General features: G+C 32.7%; 1 protein-coding gene across 1 annotated transcript; it reads left to right on the forward strand.

Moving 5' to 3' along the window:
- The first annotated feature begins 2172 nt into the window (after window positions 1-2172).
- LOC139846636 (21 kDa protein-like) lies at window positions 2173-2812 on the forward strand. The gene has a single exon (XM_071836125.1). It carries the CDS (start codon window positions 2204-2206, stop codon window positions 2810-2812), a length of 609 nt encoding a protein of 202 aa, XP_071692226.1. The 5' UTR covers window positions 2173-2203.
- The last annotated feature ends 18948 nt before the right edge of the window (window positions 2813-21760 follow it).

Here is a 21760-nt window from a genome sequence, read left to right on the forward strand (position 1 = left end):
CCTAACAAACCCCATTCAAAGTACCGGATGCTTTAGTACTTCGAAATTTATATCATATCCGAAGGGTGTCCCGGAATGATGGGGATATTCTTATATATGCATCTTGTTAATGTCGGTTACCAGGTGTTCACCATATGAATGATTTTTATCTCTATGTATGGGATGTGTATTGAAATATGAAATCTTGTGGTCTATTGTTACGATTTGATATATATAGGTTAAACCTATAACTCACCAACATTTTTGTTGACGTTTAAAGCATGTTTATTCTCAGGTGAATACTAAGAGCTTCCGCTGTTGCATACTAAAATAAGGACAAGATTTGGAGTCCATGTTTGTATGATATTGTGTAAAAACTGCATTCAAGAAACTAATTTCGATGTAACATATTTGTATTGTAAACTATTATGTAATGGTCGTGTGTAAACATGATATTTTAGATTATCATTATTTGATAATCTACGTAAAGCTTTTTAAACCTTTATTTATGAAATAAAGGTTATGGTTTGTTTTAAAAATGAATGCAGTCTTTGAAAAAAACGTCTCATATAAAGGTCAAAACCTCGCAACGAAATCAATTAATATGGAACGTTTTTAATCAATAAGAACGGGACATTTCAGTTGGGTAGAAAGCTAAATACAGGGAATTTTTTTTTTTTTTTTTTTTTTTTGGGAGGTGGTGGTTGTCCACCTCAAATTTTCAGTGCCACCTAGTTGATTTCCTTATTCTACTTGGCAAAGGTTTAATCTGGCGGAGAAACCCTGACTCCGTGTGCCTTTGGCACCTATACAGCCCACCCAGTAAGGGCTAAGTATACCGTGTAAAGCACCTTCCCCCAATACCCAACGAGAACTTGCAGGCTGAATATCGCCCCCGGAGGGATTCGAACCTGCACCCCATTTTGGCAAAGGGCATATTCTCGTGGACCCAGGGTTCATAGGTGACTGGTACCACTGAAGCACTGGTTCGTTGGTTTCCTTATTCTACTTCATAATAAGGTGTTATTCATTTTCAATTATTAGAGACCCTTCTGTCGGCCCATACGTGGCTGCAAAGATGATTTGCCTCACTTGATGTCAATAGAACAAAGGGTCAAAGACATGACTCACCAAATGAAGTAAAATATATATATATATATATATATAAGTATGGTAGAATCATATGTTACCACTTGTTATATATTACGGAGTACTAGACTAAATAGGCTATATATTTAAGACAACCAAAGAAACGTGGATGACTTTTTAACTTTTGTGTTAGTTTACAACAAACGAAGCTTGGACTTCAAATAGAGTATAGTAGTGGAGTATAATAATTATATATCTAATATCCAACTTGTGTGTATTTATTATCAGGGAACCTTCGGTTTTCATTCTTCTTAAGCTTTACCTTGGTATTCAAATTATATGTACCACTAATACGTAGTACGAGTACATTATTAGAATACATAGTTTAGATTATATCTTGCACAATTGGCTAGTTATAAACCAGCTGTCTAAACAACTACTGTATATATATTAGCTGTAACGTAGTAATTATTAATCAATATAATGATCCTTTGTTTGTGTTATTAATCAATGGTCCTTTGTTTGTATTATTAATTAATCAATGATCCTTTGGTTGTAAGTCTTTGACTATGATTCAACAATCAACTCATTGGCAATTCGACATCTATTTCAATGTCTTAACTAAATCTAGGTAATACTCCGAAGCGAGCTGTGGCTGTTCACATATATAGTGGTTAGAGACTTAATTTCAAGTTTGACCTTGTCAAAGGTTAGTTAGAAAGTCAACCTTCTGTTATTTTACTGTGGACACTCAGTTTACTCAGTTTCATACGTATCCCAAAGTCAAATTTAGATCAGAAAGCATTAAAGACAAGTACATATCAAACAAAATTATGCGACTTCATACCAATATTTTTTTTTATGGTTGTTGTTTCCAACTAGATGAAATATAAGATCGATTTTTGTACTTGTTTAAACTTTAGCTTACAAAGATACCCAAAACGATTACTTAATTAAATATGAGAGGAGGTCAACTCAGCACTAATATAGCGCTCTCAAAGGACACTATATAAACAAACTTACCCATCTCATAAACTTCATCCCTTAATCTCTCCTAAATCATAATCATTCAATCTCACTCACTATTCTTTTGCACTCTCACCACAAAGCTTACAAACAAAAAAACAAACTTTAGATGGAGAAACTTGGGCTTTACTTGCTAGCTATTATAATATTCACCTTACAATACACCACCATCGACGGTGCAACACCAGCCACCACCATGGACTTCATCAAGACCTCCTGCAAAACCACCCTGCACCCTGCTCTATGTGTCAAATGTCTCTCAACTTATGCTGCTTCTATCCAAGGAAATGACCATCACCTCGCCAAAGCCGCTATTACAGTCAGCCTCAACGATGCCAAGTCAGCAACAGTCTTTGTACAAAAAATGGCTCGAGTTTCTGGGATAAAACCCAGAGAGTACCAAGCCGTTAAAGATTGTATCAGCACCATGACCAACAGTGTGGCAAGTCTAAGCCAATCAGTTCAGGAGCTGGAACAGATGGCTCGGTCAACAGGTCAAGATTTCGAGTGGCACATGAGCAACGTTGAAACATGGGTGGGTTCTGCTTTGACTAATCAAAACATATGTGGAAAAGGATTTGATGATAGTTCAATGAATGGACATGTGAAGGATGCTATTACCAGGAAAATGGTTTATGTTTCACAAGTCACTAGTAATGCACTTGCTTTAGTTAACATGTTTGCTGTAAGGCATAGAAAGGGTATTCATAAGCCATAAGTGTTTATCATAAAACAGTTTATGATGTCAAAAGGATCATACAGACCACAAGAAGAAATGTTACATGTAGCAAGTTGTGTAAATTACTACTTAGATTAGTTTGTATCTGTATGAGTTAATGAAATAACAAATGAAAATGTGTAAAAACGTCTTTTATCCTGTTCGAATTTCATTTTGTTGGATTGTCCGCATATAAAACTGTTTTCATATTTTCAGAAGAACGAAACAACCATCCGTAGTAAGTTTCTGCCGAAACGAATCATGGAACCAGTGGCGAAACATAATTTTTTTTCACCCAGGGCGAATTTTTTTGTTTAAAAACGTAGCAACTTTTTTGAGTAAAATATGGAGGTTTTTGGGCAAAATAGGAGGTTTTTGGGCAAAATTTGGAGGTTTTTGAACAAAATATGAAGGTTTTGCAGCAAAATTTAGAAATTTTGGGGAAAAATTTGAGTTTTTGGGCAAAATATGGAGGCTTTAGGGCAACAACAAAAAATTCCACTTGAACAAAATCGAAAAACTCAAATTTTTTATACTGAAAATTGCAAATTCACTAGGGGAAGATGCCCCCTGTTGTCCCTACCTATTTCTGTCACTGCATGGAACATGAGCCTAGCACAACTTTATGAAATGTCATCAATTGAGTCTATATATGTAAAATTTTGTGGAAATGAATTTAACTTATCTTGGAGTGTTTAGTGAAAGATCATAATCGATGAAAACCATGACATTGTTCGGTTGCTCTTCTCACAAAATGCTTCATTAACACTTAAATTTGTCAGCGGACCCAATCTCCACGACTTATTAATCCTTTCCTAATCGTCCAAAGAATGTCAGCAAAGGAAAAATGGGTGGGTCGGTTGTTTCCACACCATCATCGCACAAGGGGCATCTCAGGAAGTCGAGATCTTTCGTTCTTTTATCCAAATCAACATGAGTCGGAATACACTTCTTTACAACTCTCCACATAAAAACTTCTACTTCCCCGGAACCAAGTTGTTCTTGAGTGTTTCTTGACGCGTTCTATTGTCCAATATAAGTCAATCATTAATTAGTCTTGCTAGTTTTTTCATCGTAAAATTATCATTTGTTGCTAGCTTCCAGTACCACACAGGCACACATCACTGCTCCTATCATGTATAACATATGCATCTATAAAATTAACGCTCTTATCATGTATAACATATGCATCTATAAAATTATCGCTCCTATCGTGTATAACATATGGATTATGTATAACACATGCTCGTCCTACCAGCTCACAATTCCAGTTCCAAGAAGAAAGCCATTCCTATTCTGTCCACTTGAGTCTTTCACGTTCTGTAGCTCCCTTATCCGATTCTAGGTGATACAACTATTCGAAGTTGTCTTTTATTGGAACATCACTCAGCCACGAATCATCCCAGAGGCGTGTGGAGCCACCATCGCCAATCTACTTTATAATTGAAGTACCAAAATTCAGCTGGGTCTTGTCAATAACATAACCTGCACGCACAATATTTAACCATACACTACCCTTCCCTTTCAGCTTGTTAACGCCTGGAGGTAAGAGCAACCCGTTAGTGTAGTGACCCGAACTTTTCCATGATTATATATTATATGAGATTAATATTTACATGAATAAATGTTTCCAACATGTTAAGCAATCAAACTTGTTAAGACTTGATTAATTGAAACGGATTTTGTGTTAACGTTTGACCACCCTGTTTGTTCGATGATTCACGAACGTTATAACTTGTATATGACATGATATATATATATATATATATATATATATATATATATATATATATATATATATATATATATATATATATATATATATATATATATATATATATATATATATGTTTAACATGATGAAATGATATTTAAGTATCTCATTATGTATATTAACAATGAACTTTATACATAAAACAAGACTAGTAACTTAAGAAATTCAAAACAATATCTATATGTAACGAATATCGTTGTAATAACGTCTTACTATTTATATATCATATTAAGATATATTAACACACTATGTTATCATGATAACATAACAATTTAACATCTCATTAAGTATTATAACAATGGATTAATTACATTTAACAAGATCGTTAACTTAAAAGTTTTGAAACAACACTTACATGTAACGACTAACGATGACTTAACGACTCAGCTAAAATGTATATACATGTAGTATACTAAGATGTATTGTTACACTTTTGAAAGACTTCATGACACATATCAAAGTACTTCTACTTAACAAAAATGCTTACAATTGCATTCTCATTCATTTTCATCAATAATTCTACTCGTATTCGTACTCGTACAATACACAGCTCCTAGATGTATATACTATTAGTATATACACATAATAATTCAGCTCTTAGCAGCCCTAGATAGTCAACAAACATGTGGAACCAACCATTTGGCAACTATCATGAATGATTACACTAAAAATCAAACTAATGGAGCCTATATGATAAGCCCTCATTCACGAATTCAATCACACACACAAACACTTTCATTTTTCAATTTCCATGCATCAAACACATCTCTCTCAAATTTTCTCTTAATGTTCTAAGTGTTCTTCATCATCTTCATCAAAATCTACATCAATCTAGCTCAAAAATCCAAACATAAATCAACTTACAAAACAACTACTCAAGAAAACTTCAATAACACTTTCAAGTTTGCAAGTCTACTTCCAAGCTTTCTAATCCATTCCAATCAATCATCTAAGATCAAGAAACCTTTGTTATTTACAGTAGGTTATCTTTCTAATTCAAGTTAATATTCATATTCAAGCTTTGATTCAATTTCTATAACTATAACTATCTTAATTCGAGTAATAATCTTACTTGAACTTGTTTTCATGTCATGATTCTACTTCAAGAACTTCAAAGCCATCAGAAATCCTTTGAAGCTCAAGTTATTTTTTCATCATTTCCAGTTGGTTTACCTACTATACTTGAGGTAATAATGGTGTTCATAATATCATTCGATTCATATATATAAAACTATCTTATTCGAAGATTATAACTTGTAATCACTAGAACATAGTTTATTTAATTCTAAACTTGTTCGGAAACAAAGTTAATCCTTCTAACTTAACTTTTAAATTCAACTAAACACATATTCTATATCTATATGATATGCTAACTTAATAATTTACAACTTGGAAACACGAAGAACGCCGTAAAATCGGACATACGCCGTTGTAGTAAAACCGGGGGCTGTTTTGGGTTGGAAAAATAAAAACTATCTTAATCTTTGAATTTGAAGTTTGTTTTCTGAAAAATGATATTTCATATGAACATGATACTATATCCAAAAATCATGGTTAAACTCAAAGTGGAAGTATGTTTTTCAAAATGGTCATCAAGATGTCGTTCTTTCGACGGAAATGAGTACCTCTTTCAAAAATGTCTTGTAACTTGTATTTCCGACTATAAACTTATACTTTTTCTGTTTAGTTTCATAAATTTCAGTTCATTATGAAACCATAGCAATTTGATTCACTCAAAACAGATTTATAACGAAGAAATTATGGGTAAAACAAAATTGGTTAAAATTACTAGTTTTAGCTACGAAAATTTTATAACAAATCTATACTAACCATAACTTAACTAACTTATATTGTATTGTACATGTAATCTAACATATATTATATAATCTTGATAGACCATAGACACGTATACAATGTTTTGACATATCATATCGACGTCATCTATATATATATATATATATATATATATATATATATATATATATATATATATATATATATATATATATATATATATATATATATATATATATATATATATATATATATATATATATATATATATTATTTGGAATAACCGTAAGTCACTCTATATTGCGGTAATGCTCGAGTTAGCGTATAGAGGGTCGAGGTTGATTCTAAAATAATATATATACTTTGAGTTGTGATCGAGTCTGAGATATGTATACACTGGGTCGTGGATTGATTCGAGAAAATATATTGATTTATTTATGTGCTACTAACTGTGGACTACTAATTGTGGACTACTAACGTTGGACTACTAACTTAACAACTTAAAACGTCAAAACATAATAAAAATGTTGTGAATATAATTCGATCATATTTTGATATATATGTATATATTTGTTATAGGTTCGTGAATCGACCCGGGCCAAGTCTTATTTTTCCGAAGTGAAAATACGTGAAAGTGAGTTATAGTCCCATTTTTTACTATCGAATATTTTCGGGATGAGAATACATGCAGTTTTATTAATGTTTTACAAAATAGGCACAAGTACATGAAACTATATTCTACGATTGAATCATTATACCGGATATCACCCTTTTAGCTTGGTAGCCTAAGAATTTGGGAACAGACCCCCAAATTGACGCGAATCCTGAAGATAGATCTATGGGCCTTACAAACCCCATCCAGGTTATAGATGCTTTAGTAATTCGATTTTTATATACAGATGAGTGTAATCGTATATTTGAGGATATTCTAGATGCATTTTGTTAATGTCGGTTACCAGGTGTTCATCATACGAATGATTTTTATACACTTGCGAGTGTATGATTATTTATTAAAAGAAATCTTGTGGCCTATTAATTACAATTTGATATATATAGGTTAAACCTATAACTCACCAACATTTTTGTTGACGTTTTAAGCATGTTTATTCTCAGGTGATTATTAAGAGTTTCCGCTGTTGCATGCTAAATTAAGGACAAGATTTGAAGTCATCATGCTTGTATGATAATGTTTAAAGAAAAGCTGCATTCGGAAAATAAATTGTTGTAATATATATTATCGTAACCCATTATGTAATGGTCGTATGTAAACGTTGTACTTTAGATTACCATTATTTGGTAATCTACTCTATGTCTTTTAAACCTTTATCGATAAAGTAAAGGTTATGGTTTGTTTTAAAAATCGAATGCAGTCTTTGAAAAAAGTCTCATATAGAGGTAAAAACCTCGCAACGAAACAAATTAATATGAAACGTTTATAATCGATATGAACGGGACATTTCAGTTGGTATCAGAGCCAGGTTCTTAGAGAACCAGAAATTTACATTAGTGTGTCTTATCGAGTTTGTTAGGATGCATTAGTGAGTCTGGAATTCGACCGTGTTTTTCTTTAAAAACGATTGCTTAACACGTTTGTTAGAAACTATATATTGTTAACATGTAAATAATATGTGATATATTAATCTCTTAACGTGCTTGCTATTGTGTGATAGATGTCTACCTCTAGTACAAATCCCATCGACTCACCTAATAATAATGAAGAGTCGAATGTATTTTGGGAAGATTCACAAATTCCGGAAGAAGAAGAACTGGAAGAAGAGGAACCGAAAGAAGAGGAATCGGAAGAAGAGGAACCGGAAGAAGAGGTTCCGGAGGAGGAAATATTAAGAACCATAGAAAAACGGATAAATAAAGAAAATCCTCATCCAATGGACCAAAGTTAAAAATGGTCAATGGTGTTTCCGCCTAGGAAGCAAAATATTGGGAAAATTACCAATTTTCTGATGAATCGGATTCCGATGAGGATTCCGATGATGTTATAGAAATTACCCCGGCCCAATTTAATAAAACAAAAGAAAATAATAAGGGAAAAGCTATCAAAATAGAGAAAACCTATCCCAAATCCGATGAACTCTATGTTAACATGAAATACCCCGACGGAGTATACCGTAAACACCCGTATTTCTTAAATTTTAACTATAATCCGGGAACATCTAAGCCACCAGGTTTTTCTAAACCATTTGTGAAAATGGCAGCTCGTATTAGAGGAGCACCATGTATCCCTAGGAAATTAGCAAAACGAACCATGTCCGAGGAGGAGGAAACAAGTGAGTCGGAATAAAGAATTGTAATCATGCTGTGTAATATGTGTACTGTAGTGTGCTTGTACTTTTATGCTGTATGTAAAAATTGCTTGTAATGTTTGTATTCTATCATCCTTTACAATATCTAATTTTTCATCTCTTTTATAGTATAAAAAATACAAAATGGACGTTAAGGATAGACAATCGAATATTTTAGAAGATCTAACACGGGATATGATTGATAAAATCTTGTCTAGAGTTGGTCAGGATTCCTCGACTCAATTGTTTATGGCAAAAATAGTTTGTAAGACGTTTGAAAGACGTTCCAGGCATGCCTTGGTTTATAGAATGTTTTCCTTCGATAGGTGGTGTATATCGCATTGGGGAAACCTTAAGTTACGACATATTTTCTATAAGGCTATGTGTGCGGAAAACCCTAATGCAATTTTCCACCACGGGTTGAGGGCCTATTTTTACTCCGAATATCCCAATATAGGATTTCATTCATTAAAAAGGGCTTCAAACATGCAACTTAAGGAAGCATGTTACGTTTACGGGTTAGTGATGTTCGCCTCTCATTAAATTGAGAAAAAGAACATCGGTTTGCAACTTCTTGATGAAATATTCCCACAAATGACAGATTCAGTAGTTGGGGTAAGAGATAAGGTTTTTAACTTGTTACGGCGCTGTTGGATATTACGTAACCCCATCCTTTTGACGACGTTACAACGTGCTGCCTTTCCAACGGTCACAACGGTTATTCCCTACTTGATCAAGGATGGGAAATAGTACTAGTGAAACTCGAATGCATGACTTGTTTCTGGTCTTATGAGTTACGTGTCTTTATTGCCTTCACCGAACAGTTTGAGTTTCACTAGAATTGTCCTAACAGCTGCTTGGTATTATGGTCATCGTGTGCCTTATTTCATGATGTATGTAAAATAACGGTATTGTATGATTGTATGATATTGTATCGAAGGTTTAAGCGTGAAATGTTAATGAATTAAGTTTTTCATGATAGAATATTATTTCGATAGTAGTAGTTAATTTTTGCGCTAGCTATTAAGTATGACTTTAACGGGTAGGTACTACCCGAACTAAAATTATAAAATGCTAATATGAAGAAAAGGCTTTTATAACTAAGTTCATATTATGCTACGAAATACTATTGACTACTCCTAATATTCTACTCCCTCCGTCCCAATTTAATAGTCCACAGACAAAAGGGCACGCAGTTTTAGGAAATCCCACTAACTTCATTTCTCCACCAATGAAATATCTTCTCTCTCCAGATCCACCAATCGAATATCTTCTTTCCTTTCTATTTATGGAGGTGGACTATTAATTTGGGACATCCCAAAATGGAAAAACATGACTATCTAATTGGGACGGAGGTAGTATATGATTAACTTAACTCTTTTGGCTATTTTTGAAGGAAATGGCACCGACTACTCGACAGAACTTGAATATGAGCGAAGAAGATTTCCGTGCATTCCTTGCTACAAACATAGCCGCAGTACAGGCTGTAATGCAAAACAACAATAATAACTCAGGGTCTAGCAGTGGAGTTAACTCCACAGGAAACCGTGTAGGATGCTCCTACAAGGCTTTCACTGCCTGTAAGCCTCTGGAATTCGATGGGACTGAAGGACCAGTCGGATTGAAACGTTGGACCAAGAAGGTCGAATCTGTGTTTGCTATAAGCAAATGTGCTGAAGAAGACAAGGTAAAGTACGCCACGCATACCTTCACAGGTACTGCGTTAACCTGGTGGAACACCTATCTCGAATAGGTGAGACAAGATGCTGCTTACACACTACCGTGGTCAGCATTCAAACACTTGATGAATGAGCAGTATCGTCCCAGAAATGAAGTCAATAAGCTCAAAACAGAGCTTGGAGAATTACGAGCTCATGGATTCGATATCACCACATACGAATGACGATTCACCGAGTTGTGTTTATTGTGTCCAAGAGTGTTTGAAGATGAAAAAGAGCAGATCGATGCGTTTGTAAAGGGGTTACCAGAGAGAATTCAGGAGAATGTGAGTGCGAGCGCGCCCACTTCAATGCAAAAGGCAAGTTGAATGGCTCACAAACTCATGAACCAGATTGAAAGAAGAATTAAGGAACAGGCGACCGAGGAGACCAAAATGAAGCAAGTCAAAAGAAAGTGGGAGGAAAATAGTGACAAGGGTCACCAATACAACAACTACAACAACCGTCTCAATAACAACAACAACTACAACAACCGTCCCAAAAACAACAACAACCGTCCCAATAACAACAACAACCGTCCCAACAACAACAATAATGACAACAAAAGGCAGAAAACCAGATGCCTAAGGTGTGAGAAATATTGTAACACCCCAACTCGGCATGGAATTGAATGATGTTAATTCTTAATAATTCAACACTAATACTAATTAGTCTTAAAATACAAATAATTGAATGAGTCGAAAAACAACTATAATTGTCATTACAAAAATAATTTAAAGCATAATCTTCAAGGTCTTTTAAGTCACACTCTCAGTCCCCGAATCAACCCTGGTTACCTGCCGTAGAAGAAGAAAAAGAAACTACGGCTGAGCCAAATGCCCAGTGAACGGATATATAATATAACGAACATAATATATGAGTTTTTCAAACATTTGTATTTTCAAACACACGTCTTTGTGACCCAAAAATATATTTTCGAATAAAATCTTAAAATTCGTATTATCATATCAATCAAAATCAAATCGTATAAAGCCGACAATTCCATAATTTTAAAATTATCATATCGAGCTCCTACAAAACGCATACGTTTGCATGTTATCATATCGAGCTCCAGATGTACCCTACAAATGTGCACCCTACAATGTGAAATGGTGTGCAGGCACGACACAACCACTCACCCTACCGAATCCAACAAATCCAACAAGTCCGTCAATTCCACAATGTCACATCCCCGGTGCCCCCAAAAGATGTGAGTAATAGCTCGAAACAACACAAATTAGGATCATATCATAACAAACAAAAAGTAGTTTCATAAAGCATCAGTGGTACAATAAGTCATAAACAAAATGAATTGCCTTGAAGTATAAGTAAGGCTCATAAGTATATTAACACAACACACAAATTCATATAAGATACGCAGAATGAATCGATAGGAATTAAAATGATGTTTGATTAATTTAAAAACAAGAATCCGTACCTGAATAATTTTCTTAGATTCATAAGATTGTAAAGAAAATCCAGAATCTTCACCAAGTCTTAAGCGTCAATTATTCGAACCGAATTGTTTTGCAAGTTAATCCTTCAACTTACAATACCCATCACCTTCCTCGACGTGTTCTTAAAGTTGTTATTTGTGTGTGTTGTTATGAATGAGTAGTGAATAATTGGAGTAATATGGGATGCATATATAACTATACTATAACTGCTTGAATGCTAGCTAGACGAAAATGGAATCATAATTCTATAATGCGGGCACTATCGGTTAACTATTTAATTATCCATTATCATTTGCTTTAATAAAGTTGTCACTTTCTGTTACATATAATTATCCACTATCATTTATTTTATATGTGATAAAGGTTGTCACTTGAGTATCTTAATGGCTTTAAAATAATAATAATGAAAAGTTTCTAAATTTTATGTTAATTGATTTGCATGACTGCCTAGCATTATTTAGATATTGGAATAAACTAATCAAATATGCATCACCTGGTTGGCATTTCAACAACTTTACTTAGTGATATATTAGTTGAGTATGAATTCTTTTTTTTCTTTTTTTTATAACCACACAGTCCCATTAAATGTTATTATTTATAATATATAATTGATAATTGATTATTACTATATAATACGGAGTATTTATATTTATATATACTTGACATCCTTGGAAAATTTTGTAATACATTATTAGTATTATTATCGTTTATAAATTTGGGTATTACAAATATCATCCGGATAATTATTGTAGGGAGTTATGCACAAAATGCAGCAGAACAGGTCACAGTGCTGCAAAGTGTGGAGTCAACGGACCAAAGGCCAACAGAATTAAAGGAACAAATAATGTCGGAACGTTTAATGCCGCCATTACTTGTTTTGGGTGCGGAAGACGGGCCATTACAAAACTGCATGTCCAGACGAATTGAATAAGAATGGGAAAAACCGCGGAAGAGTCTTCAATATCAATGCGGCAGAAGCGCAGGAAGACTCGGAGCTTGTTACGGGTACGTTTCTTATTCACGATAAACCTGCTTATGTTTTATTTGATTTGGGTGCGGATAGAAGCTATATGAGTAGAGATTTTTGTGCCAAATTAAGTTATCCATTAACATCTTTGGATAATAAATTTTTACTCGAATTAGCAAACGGTAAATTAATTACAGCAGATAAAATATTGTCGGAATCGAGAAATTAAACTGGTTGGTGAAACGTTTAAGATTAATTTAATACCAGTAGAGTTAGGGAGTTTTGATGTGATAATTGGTATGGATTGGTTGAAAAAGGAGAGAGCAGAGATATTGTACGCGAAAAAGGAAAACCTTTAATGGTGTACGAAGAAAAGGGCAACGCAAAGTTAAATCTTATTAGTAACCTGAAGGCGCAAAAGCTAATAAGAAAAGGTTGCTATGCCATTCTAGCACACGTCGAGAAATTACAAACTGAAGAAAAGAACATCAATGATGTTCCCATCGCAAAAGAATTTCCCGATGTATTTCCGAAAGAATTACCGGAACTACCTCCACACCAATCTGCTGAATTTCAAAAAGATCTTGTACCAGGAGCTGCACCGATAGCTCGTGCTCCTTACATACTCGCACCCAGCGAAATGAAGGAATTACAAAGTCAATTACAAGAACTTTTAGAGCATGGTTTCATTCGACCAAGTACATCACCGTGGGGAGCTCCGGTGTTGTTTGTCAAAAAGTAGGATGGCACATTCAGGTTATGTATCGACTACTGAGAGTTGAAAAAACTTACCATCAAGAACTGTTATCCACTACCGAGAATCGACGACTTATTTGATCAACTACAAGGTTCGTCGGTTTATTCGAAGATTGATTTACGTTTCGCGTATCATCAAATGCGGGTGAAGGAGGATGATATTCCGAAGACTGCTTTTAGAACTCGTTACGGTCATTTTGAGTTTATGATTATGCCATTTGGATTAACTAACACACCAGCTGTGTTCATGGACCTCATGAACCGAGTGTGTGGACCATATCTTGACAAGTTTGTCATTGTTTTCATTGATGACATACTTATTTACTCAAAGAATGATCAAGAGCACGAAGAACATTTGAGAAAAGTGCTAGAATTGTTGAGGAAGAAAAAATTGTACGCTAAAGTTTCAAAGTGTGCATTTTGGTTGAAAGAAGTTCAATTCCTCGGTCATATAGTGAGCAAAGAAGGTATTTAAGTTGATCCGGCAAAGATTGAAACCGTTGAGAAGTGGGAAACACTTAAAACCCCGACGCAAATACGCCAATTTTTGGGATTGGCTGGTTACTACAGAAGATTCATCCAAGATTTTTCCAAAATAGCAAAACCCTTGACTGCATTAACGCATAAAGGGAAGAAATTTGAATGGAAGGATGAGCAAGAAAGAGCATTTCAATTGTTAAAGAAAAAGTTAACTACGGCACCTATATTGTCATTGCCTGAAGGGAATGATGATTTTGTGATTTATTGTGATGCCTCAAAGCAAGGTCTCAGTTGTGTATTAATGCAACGAACGATGGTAATTGCTTATGCATCCAGACAATTAAAGATTCACGAGCAAAATTATACGACTCACGATTTAGAATTGGGCGTTGTTGTTTTTGCATTAAAGACATGGAGACACTACTTATATGGGGTCAAAAGTATTATATATACCGACCACAAAAGTCTCCAATATATATTTGATCAAAAACAACTGAACATGAGGCAGCGTAGGTGGATTGAGTTGTTGAATGATTACGATTTTGAGATTCGTTACCACCCGGGTAAGGCGAATGTGGTAGCTGACGCTTTGAGTAGAAAGGACAGAGAACCTATGCGGGTAAAAGCTATGAATATAATTATTCATACTAACCTTACTACTCAAATAAAGGAGGCGCAGCAGGGAGTTTTAAAAGAGGGAAATTTGAAGAATGAAATACTCAAAGGATCGGAGAAACATCTTAATGTTTGGGAAGACGGAACCCGGTATATGGCTGAAAGAATTTGGGTACTAAAGTTTGGAGATGTGAGAGAAATGGTACTTAGGGAAGCACATAAAACCAGATACTCAATACATCAGCGGGAAAGATGTACAAAGATCTCAAGAAACATTTTTGGTGGCCGGGTATGAAAGCCGATATTGCTAAATACGTAGGAGAATGTTTGACATGTTCTAAGGTAAAAGCTGAACATCAGAAACCATCAGGTCTACTTCAACAACCTGAAATTCGGGAATGGAAATGGGAAAACATTACCGTGGATTTCATTACTAAATTGCCAAGGACTGCAAGTGGTTATGATACTATTTGGGTAATAGTCAATCGTCTCACCAAATCAGCACACTTTCTACCAATGCGAGAAGATGATAAAATGGAAAATTTAGCACGACTATACTTGAAGGAAGTCATCTCTAGACACGGAATACCAATCTCTATTATCTCTGATAGGGATGGTAGATTTGTTTCAAGATTTTGGCAGACGTTACAACAAGCATTGGGAACTCGTCTAGACATGAGTACTGCCTATCATCCACAAACTGATGGGCAGAGTGAAAAGACGATACAGACCCTTGAAGACATGCTACGAGCATGTGTTATTGATTTTGGAAACAGTTGGGATCGACATCTACCGTTAGCAGAATTTTCCTACAACAACAGTTACCACTCGAGTATCGAGATGGCACCGTTTGAGGCACTTTATGGTAGAAAGTGCAGGTCTCCGATTTGTTGGAGCAAAGTGGGGGATAGACAAATTACAGTCCGGAGATTATCCAAGAAACTACCGAGAAAATTATTCAAATTCAACAACGGTTGAAAACTGCCCAGAGTCGACAAAAGAGCTACGCTGACAGTAAAAGGAAAGATATATAATTTGAAATTGGCAACATGGTCATGCTTAAAGTATCACCTTGGAAAGGTGTTGTTCGTTTTGGAAAACGGAGAAAACTAAACCCGAGATACATTGGGCCTTTCAAGATTATTGATCGTGTCGGACCAGTAGCTTATCAACTTGAATTACCACAACAATTAGCTGGCGTACATAATACCTTTGATTCTAAAGAAATGCTTAGCTAAAGAAGATCTCACTATTCCTTTATACGAAATTAAAATCAACGAAAAACTAAAATTCGTTGAAGAACCCGTCGAGATAATGGATCGTGAGGTTAAAGGACTTAAGCAAAAAAAAATACCAATCGTTAAGGTTCGATGGAATGCTCGTAGAGGACCCGAGTTCACCTGGGAGCATGAAGATCAGATGAAGAAGAAAATACCCGCACTTATTTTCAGATGATACGTCAACACCTCCAAATGCTTAAAATTTCGGGACAGAATTTATTTAACGGGTAGGTACTGTAGTGACTCGAACTTTTTCATGATTATATATTATATAAGATTAATATTTACATGAATAAATGTTTCCAACATGTTAAGCAATCAAACTTGTTAAAACTTAATTAATTGAAAGGGATTTTGTGTTAACGTTTGACCACCCTGTTTGTTCGATGATTTACGAACGTTATAACTTTGTAACATCCCGCTTTTTCCCGTACGTGAATTAAGGTACATATTTAATTGTTAGTACGCTTATAACTCGTTCGTTATGTGATGAAATGAAATAAGTGTTAATTGATGTGTAATGTATGTATATATATATTTTGGAATGTATGCATGTATAAGTATATGCATGAGTTTTGACGGTGTTAGGTCATGTGAGGCTTATAGATGAAGTTTGGGTGAACATGTATAGCGGGAACGAGGTGTACTAGTCGTATAAATCAATTGTTAAGCTAAGTTGTCGAATTGGGTCAGTTACAGGCCATTGCAACGCCGCGAGTCTCTTGGGCGCGCCGCGACAAACAACACAAATCAAAGTCAGTAGGGGAAACAAGTAGCTAGAATTTTATTAGCATTGCTGCGCCGCGACATATGGGTCGCGCCGCTACCCATGGGTGAACTGGTTCCGGTTTTAGCTTTTAAAAAGAGTGAATCAAGGGTATTTTCATCTTTTCGCGTGTAAATCTGATTGAGACTTTAAGTCTTGGCCACTTATCTCATTTAACTCATTTCTTTTCTCTTTTCTTCTCTATTTCCCTCTCAAAATACAAAACTCAATTAGATCTAAATTAAGATTTGAAGGTGAAGATTTGTGAATCAATCTTTGGAGCAAAAAGTAAAGTTACTCTCCTCGTTTTTAGCTTCGAGTGGATAGTGTTGGTAAGTCTTAACTCCGTATTTTGAGTTTTAGTTAATTTATGGCTAGGGTTTGGCCATTTGAGTCTTGTAAGACCCATTTGGGGATTTAATGGGTGGATTTGGGTTAATATGATGTAAAAAAACTCAAAAGGTGTTAGTCTAGGGTTTTGGTCATATGGATTGAGGTTGTAAGTGTTAAATGGTGTTGTTAGTCACTATTACACTTGTAAATGATGAAAGATTTGTAAATAGGTCAAGTTTGACTAAAATTGTAAGTCTAAGTACCAAAATGGGTCAAATGGATAATTGTTGACCTAGTTGGTTGAAATGAGTATGAATTACCCATAAATTATGTTAGTTGGTGGATGTGAGTCATTTAATGCATTTGGTGTGACGACCCGGAAAATTTCTGACCAAATTTAAATTAAATCTTTATATGTTCCTGACACGATAAGCAAAGACTGTAATGTTGAATCTCGAAAATTTTGAAATTTTATACGTGTAGTTAATTACCTTGTGACTATTCCTGAGGATTCACGAATAACTCTGTATAATTTTATATATATATATATTTTATATATATATAAAAATACACTTTAACCAATTAGAAATAAGAATGTAAAATAATAAACAGAATAATTAAGTACTATCAAAATGAATAAATATGATTCTTAAATATGATTATATGTTTATATATATATATATATATATATATATATATATATATATATATATATATATAATGTGTAAATAATAAATATTAAACATATATTATCATATAATATATAATATTAATAATTAAATACAAGTTAAAAATATATTTGTTATAATGTTATTATTATTACTTTTATCATTAATAATATCAACATTAGTATTATTAAACTTTTTATGTAAACATATAACTTATTATATCTTCATTATTATTAGATGTTATTATTAAAATATATAGATTTAATGCTCACTATATATATATATATATATATATATATATATATATATATATATATATATATATATATATATATATATATATATATATATATATATATATATATATATATATATATAATTATATTTCATAATAGGTAATATTAATATATTTGTTATTATTTTTTTTATATTTATATGGATACTAGTGTTGTTAATATTTATAGATATAAAATTTGATATATATAAATATTACTATTACTAATATTATTATCAATATTAATAAAATTAGCAATATCATTATAATTATCATTAATAATATTAATACTATCAATTTCATTAAAATCTTTATTATTGTGACTTATTTTATTATTACTCTTATTATTATTAATATTAATATTATTATTATTTGTATTTAGATTATATTTTTTTTATATAATTATAATTAGTAATTATTAATAAAAAAAAGAATAGATAAGATGATACGTATGATTGAGGAACCAAATCAGTTAGCTATAGCTTTCAAACTGTGCTTAATTGATTCATAAATCCATAATTTCGTACGAATCAGGAATCATTCTTCAATATAATCCAAAATCTGTATCAGTCCTTTTCTCCTTTTTAGATTATTTATTTATTTATTTATTTACGAATCTGATAATGAAAGTGTCGACTGATTTGCTATAAAACAAGTGAATTATTCAGAATATTTACCACACTCAATCAACTGCACATCCTGTATATTAATCATCACTTCATCTGTTTTAATTGATTAAATTCTTTAAACAGAAAAAGCTTGAACACAGCACGATACCCCTGCTTTAAACTCAAAATTTAAACACCTCGAATTCGAATGAAATCTCAAAATGTAATAACGCAGAAGTGTTAGAAATCTTTTACTAAATCTTGCTGTAAAGTCTTACAATCCAATTTTTCAAAACAAGATTGAATTTGTGAGTCAAAGTTGATTCTTCAAAAGTCAAACTTTTGGTTCATCGTTAAATTCGAGCTAAATTGGATGTTTTAGGATCAATTAAGGATCCAGATAGTTTCTATGGGTCGGTTGCAACTTCTTTCATGTTATGATTATTAGTTAAAACTGTCTAGATTTTAAAAACACGATTTGAGTTCATAATTTCAAAATGAGCTGCTACTGTTTAAGTTTCCTTTTAATTTTTTTTCTTCTGTTTAAGTAAATCTTTCAACCAGTAGTCGTTTCTGTTTAGTTTATGAATTCAAAAAAAAAATTAAATTAATTGTATGATTGTTGTTGCCATTTGATTCTCTGGTCGTCTGAAATTAAGAAGGATGAGGAAGAAACTGAAATAGTTAAAATGGTTTATATATAATTAAGTTGGGTATTTAAACAAGAAAAGCAGAATCAGTGTGTTGGTTTGTATGGATGTTGGATTAGCGAGAGGTCTCGGGTTCGATCCTGGTTACGGGCATTCTTTTTATAAAAGCTCCTAAGGTAGTCTTATTATATATATTTTTAAATATTATAATTATTATAATTATTATTATTATTATTGATATTGCAATTATTATTATTATTATTATTATTATTATTATTATTATTATTATTATTATTATTATTACTATTATTGTAATTACTACTAATTCAATATTATAGAACATTTATTATTATTGTTGTTATAAAGGTTATAATTATTATCATTAGGTATTAGAATTATGATTATTATTAAGTATTATTATTATAAAGCAATACGAACGTTAGTTATTTGTATTAATATTGTTAATACAAGTATTAGTTACCCATTATTAATATTAATATCATAACCCTAGTTACAATTAAGATTAAGATTACCATTAATAATAAAACGATTCTAATTACTAGTACCAAAATAAGTATTATCACTGGAAGTAACGTTTTTACTATCATTAATATTATTATTAGTATTATCAATATCATTATCACTAAAAATTATTACGAATATAAATATTAATATGAAAATTATAAATAAGATTAAAACTAAATATCATTATTATTATTATTATTATTATTATTATTATTATTATTATTATTATTATTATTATTATTATTATTATTATTATTATTATCATCATCATTATTAACACCGTTATTATAATTGTTATTATTACAAACAAAAACTTTGTATAAAAACATATTATGATTATACTAATATTACTTATTACTATATTTTATCAATAAAATATTATTAATTAAACTATATTAATATTTAATATAATAAGTATAAAATATATAAAATATATGAATTAAATATATTAAATTTATCTATATAACATATAATATAAACAAGTATATTATTAATAATAATATTATATAAATTATTCGACTACGATTACATGTTTTAATATATATAATTGATATAGGTTCGTGAATCCGAGGTCAACCCTACACATGTTCAATGCCGTCATATGTATTTTTACTACAAAATACAGTATTGTGAGTTTCATTTGCTCCCTTTTTTAAATGTTTTTGCAATATATATTTTTGGGACTGAGAATACATGCGCTGCTTTTATAACTGTTTTACGAAATAGACATAAGTAATCGAAAACTATATTCTATGGTTGAATTATTAAACCGAATATGTCCCTTTTTAGTCTGGTAATCTAAGAATTAGGGAACAGACACCCTAATTGACGCGAATCCTAAAGATAGATCTATCGGGCCCAACAAGCCCCATCCAAAGTACCGGATGCTTTAGTACTTCAAAATTTATATCATGTCCGAAGGAGGATCCCGGAATGATGGGGATATTCTTATATACATATTGTGAATGTCGGTTACCAGGTGTTCAATCCATATGAATGATATTTTTGTCTCTATGCGTGGGACGTATGTTTATGAGAAATAGAAATATGAAATCTTGTGGTCTATTAAAATTATGAAATGATTATTTATGTTAAACTAATAAACTCACCAACCTTTTGGTTGACACTTGAAAGCATGTTTATTCTCAGGTTTGAAAGAAATCTTCCGCTGTGCATTTGCTCATGTTATAGATATTACTTGGAGTCATTCATGGCATATTTCAAAAGACGTTGCATTCGAGTCGTCGAGTTCATCAAGATTATTATTAAGTCGATTATAGTTGGATATATTATGAAATGGTATGCATGCCTGTCAACTTTCGATGTAATGAAAGATTGTCTTTTCAAAAACGAATGCAATGTTTGTAAAATGTATCATATCGAGGTCAAGTACCTCGTGATGAAATCAATTGTTATGAATCGTTTATAATCGATTTGGACTTCATCCGGATGGATTAGGACGGGTCCTTTCATTTGGGTCATTAAATGCTCAAAGGTATGTATTGTGGTTAGTCCACAAGGTGTGTATTGAATGTGTACTTAGTGTATTAGGTACTTTGCTTTGAAGCATACAGAAGTGTTTAATCACCAACGACGTGTTAAGGTGAGTGGAATAATTATGTGTGTACGTATATAATGTATTTATTTGTGTAGTATGAATGTGGTATTGTCGCGGTGTTTAAGACACCACATTCTATGTAACGAGTGGTATTGTCGTGGCGTTTAAGACACCACTCAATGATTTGATTGACATGTGGAATTATCGCGGTGTTCAAGACACCACATTGTCATGGGAGTGGAATTGTCGCGGTGTTTAAGACACCACTCATTGATTTGATTGACATGTGGAATTGTCGCGGTGTTCAAGACACCACATTGTCATGGGGGTGAGTTAGTCGCGGTGTCTAAGACATCACCCGGGGGATTAGTGATTACGCGGTGATTAAGTGACACTAATGGATGTTATGAACTCTGATGGTCTTT

The sequence above is a fragment of the Rutidosis leptorrhynchoides genome, chromosome 5 (assembly GCF_046630445.1).
Source record: "Rutidosis leptorrhynchoides isolate AG116_Rl617_1_P2 chromosome 5, CSIRO_AGI_Rlap_v1, whole genome shotgun sequence".
Lineage (NCBI taxonomy): Eukaryota > Viridiplantae > Streptophyta > Magnoliopsida > Asterales > Asteraceae > Rutidosis > Rutidosis leptorrhynchoides.

What these genes read in the sequence shown, in the direction of transcription:
- LOC139846636 (XM_071836125.1), top strand. Translation starts at nt 2,204, where the DNA reads ATGGAGAAACTTGGGCTTTACTTGCTAGCTATTATAATATTCACCTTA.